General features: G+C 34.0%; 1 protein-coding gene across 2 annotated transcripts in view; it reads left to right on the forward strand.

Moving 5' to 3' along the window:
• The window catches only part of LOC106476670 (organic cation transporter protein-like), a 110,247-nt gene that overhangs the window by 29,820 nt on the left and 75,989 nt on the right, over positions 1-4,438 (forward strand). For both annotated transcript variants that reach the window (XM_022381366.1, XM_022381367.1), the window contains exons 3-4: positions 218-321; positions 832-986. In XM_022381366.1, coding sequence (XP_022237074.1) covers positions 218-321; positions 832-986 — 259 coding nt within the window. The remainder of the gene's footprint in view (positions 1-217; positions 322-831; positions 987-4,438) is intronic.

Below are 4,438 nucleotides of genomic sequence, written 5' to 3' on the forward strand. Positions count from 1 at the left end.
CATGTGAATATGACTGAAAAATTTCATTTTTTCAGAAAAGGTGGTGTCTATTTACTTGTGACCACGCTGTGTATATATAATAGAAATATGCGTTTCACATTATTTATCACACATTCTTATGTTTGCTTTGTAATATGTAAATAAATACCTTGCAAGTGAAATCATAAGTCAAAATATGTTCTAGATTATTAGTGAAATGCGTTACTTTACCTCACAGTGGGACCTGGTGTGTGGCAGTGACTGGTTGCTGTCATTGAGTACCACCGTAGTTATGGCAGGGTTTCTTTTCTCGGTTTTTATATGTGGTCAACTGTCCGACAGGTAAGGTGACGAACCTACTGAACTGAATAATGAATTCAATAACCAGCAACTTTTACAGAACCATTGATAGTGTTTTCTTCCTCTGATATTATATTTTAAATGGACAAATTTGCTCTAAGCGGAACATAGGCTGTAATATTATGCTCAATTAATGATCTCAGCCAACTTAAGAGTTCCTACAATAAGTAATAGAAAAGATAATTATTTAATTTGTTTCAACATTTGAGTCATTAGTTCTTAAATCTAGTATTGAGTGAAACATGTCATCGACAATAGATATGGCGGATATAGTGGTCCGAATAATATTATGAACCCTTCTTCTCGGAAAACACTATGGGACCAAATAAATAATGTGGTATTTTGAAATATAAAAAGGCTAGTACTATTGTTTTATGACAAATATGACTCATCTGAAACGTTTCTGCTATAAATATTAAATGAAGGTAACTATTTAATTTGATTATAAAAAAAATTGTCATCAGTACTTATTAATTTGAAATGTATTTTCAGGTATGGTCGTAGACCCATCATATTAACGTGTATCGCTCTTTCTTTGCTGTCTGGTCTAGCGTGTGCTTTCTCTACGACATTTGTTATGTTTATTATCTTCAGATTTATTATCGCTTCTGGAATTTCAGGAGCAACGACTACTTCATTTGTATTGCGTAAGTTTTTTTTTAATATTCTATTCATTTCTTTATCTATCTAATGCTTTATGGCTGCATTTTATGTTATCCTCCATATTACTTCATGTAAAACTACGAAATTGTGACGTAGATACATTGAACCAGTGGCGAATTGGTAGATGTTAACAATAAAGTACTAATGAAGTCGTAAACTACTGAAAAAAAGACAATAGCAAATTGTTGGCTGGTAGCCGGAGGATATTTGCATTCACAAAGAATAATAAATTAACGGTAACGTCTGGCTAGATTGCACAATAGTAAATGTTGAAAGGGAACCAAAACAACCTGTTAATGTAATGACAGAGAACCCATCGCAGGGTAACTAACACCTAGCAACTTGGTAACGTATTGACAGAGAATCCATAGCAGAGGAATACATAACTTGTTAATGTATTGACAGAGAACCCGTTTGGTCAGAAAATATAAACTTACTTATTCAGATAAAAATCGTATATGAAAGCCTACGAAAAAGTATTGAACAAAGAGGTCACATGACCGGATAGTGTTGCAAAACTTAGAAGGGGTATCACACAAAAAATCAATACACTTAAAAATCTCATAAACACAGCCACAAGACCCTGTTCAACGGACTACATAAATGAAGAAACTAAGCATTAAAAGCATTCCTTTATTCACACCAATAAATTCCCACCAGCCATTGTTGAAAAACTCTCCAACATTACCCACAACAAAACTCAACTCACGAACAAAATTGATACTAACAAACCCAACAACAGTACATTACACTGCAGTTTACCTTTGGTTCCTGAAACCAGCTCAAGAATTATCCACACTTGGACAAAACTGGCCATTAAATCCAGCTCAAGAATTATCCACACTTGGACTAAACTAGCCAGTAAACACAATATTCCTGTCAACGTCAAATTCTCACAAAAACACGGCCCTAAATTAAAATCGTTACTAAACAAAAATTATATAGAATCACACAATACCAACGTCATTTACAAAATAACATGCAATAACTGCCCAGAATTCTACATCGGAGAAACAGGAAGAAAACTTTTGAGTTGCAATGGTGAAAAACATGGGACGGTTTTTTATTGTGTTCTGTCAATCTGGTTTCCGACTGTGTTTTTAATAGATATACTATGGTTTTTTAATATATTAATTATATTATATCGTACGTTTCGGCTGTTACCGTCTTGCACTGCTGATTGTTGAGACAGGGTGGTTTGATCTATGATCTAAGGTTAATGTATTAATTATATTATATCCTACGTTTCGGCTACTGCCGTCTTGCGCTGCTGATTGTTGTTGTCTCTTTAAAGATATTGGTAAATACATTAACTTTAGATCATAGATCAAACCACGAAAAACAGTAAGAGTAATGAAGTAAAAAGCAAATTACAACGACCCTCCTTGACAAGAGAACACGTGATAGAGAGGAATAAAAAAGACGCACGTTTAAAAGTAAACAGGAACGAACTTACAGACATAAACACATTCGTCTATGTCAAAAGTCTTTCTTGCAAGAGTCAAAAGGTACGCAAGTAGCATTAAAGTCAAAACAGTATTAAGAATCCACAACATAAGGCGACTAACGTTAGTACACACCAAACAACGTAAAGACCCAGTAGAGAGCAAAAATACCACTTATAACGGCCCGGTTTTAAATATGGACTCCAATATAATTGAGAAAGACCTAGAATTCAGGACTAGAATAAACACATAAGACTCTGTAATATTGAACTATGTGCCCATCGTATTAGAAAGGAATAGGATATAATAAACTAGAAAAAAACCTAAAATAATGATATATGAACCACACATGAAAAAAAAAACAAGTTTAAAGAAGCCTTCTCCATCCAATTAAATGATATCGCACTCAGCCAATCTTGCATAGAAGTCAAGAAAACCTGAATATTCTTATTTAACCTTCCAAGTAGTTTGCATTTGCAAACTGAATTCACTTCATTTTCAACAGCTACAGTACGAAGCTGTTTCTGTTTCGCATGCAACAAGACCATTAACATAATGAATTAATTTCACTTCTAACTGTGTAGGTTTCACATCTTAAAACAGATTTTTGTAGGTATAATTCGTTGTTGTTGTTTTTCCTAAGGTTTAATTGAAATTAGGCAAGCAACTTACATTAGTATTACGATGGTATAAAATTATCAAAAGATATTTGATTTTACAAAAATAACCAGAGAGACATTCAGAGATTCCAGGTACACACCCATCGCAGTGTATTCAAATTCGATGACGAGGAACCCACTTTGAGACTAATAATGGCTGGAGACAGCTTGAATGGGTAATGAAGAAAAACTTTAATATAAATTCGATGACGAGGAACCCACTTTGAGACTAATAATGGCTGGAGACAGCTTGAATGGGTAATGAAGAAAAACTTTAATATAAATTCGATGACGAGGAACCCACTTTGAAACTAATAATGGCTGGAGACAGCTTGAATGGGTAATGAAGAAAAACTTTAATATAAGTTTAACATAACAGCAAATGTACACATACATTGAGTCTTCAATGAAATGGTTGGATTCAACCAGCTTTGAACTTTGTAATTACTACATCAACACCCGTTATTTACAAGACCATCAGCAATGCCACACTAGCAAACGCATGGGTGGCATACCATCCAAGTTCTTGGGATAAAACAGTGTGGAAAAGCTTCTAGACCTAGAAACCGACCTAGCTTTGACCATTCTACCACGGATATGTATATATACAGTATTGAACAAAGAAATCACATGACCGGAACTGTTGTGAAACTTAGAAGAGGTATCTAGGCACCCCGGGGTGTTGGTTTAGAGTAGGGTTGTTTTGTTCAATTAAGATGGATTCCTTGCTTTTTCGTTTGTTTATGTTGGGTTCTTTGTTTAAAATTTTAGATCATAGATCAAACTACCCTGTCTCAGCAATCAGCAGTGCAAGACGGCAGTAGCCGAAACGTAGGATATAAAATAATTAATACATTAACTTTAGATCAAAGATCAAACTACCCTGTCTCAACAATCAGCAGTGCAGGACGGCAGTAGCCGAAACGTAGGATATAAAATAATTAATACATTAACTTTAGATCATAGATCAAACTACCCTGTCTCAGCAATCAGCAGTGCAAGACAGCAGTAGCCGAAACGTAGGATATAAAATAATTAATAGATAATTGTAATCATAATGACAGTAAATAATCAGTAGTTGAAATGTAACCATCTCAACAATAGATACACTTTGTTAATATACCTGTTAGGTTTAAAATTGAGACATTTTCTTAGTACACGTGTTAAAGGTGAAACTAGAGGATATAATATAATTAATAGGTAATTGTAATCATAATGACAGTAAATAATCAGTAGTTGAAATGTAACCATCTCAACGATAGATACACTTTGTTAATATACCTGTTAGGTTTAAAATTGAGACATTTTCTTAGTACACGTGTTAAAGGTGAA

Source organism: Limulus polyphemus, unplaced genomic scaffold, assembly GCF_000517525.1.
Source record: "Limulus polyphemus unplaced genomic scaffold, Limulus_polyphemus-2.1.2 Scaffold158, whole genome shotgun sequence".
Taxonomy (NCBI): Eukaryota; Metazoa; Arthropoda; class Merostomata; order Xiphosura; family Limulidae; genus Limulus; species Limulus polyphemus.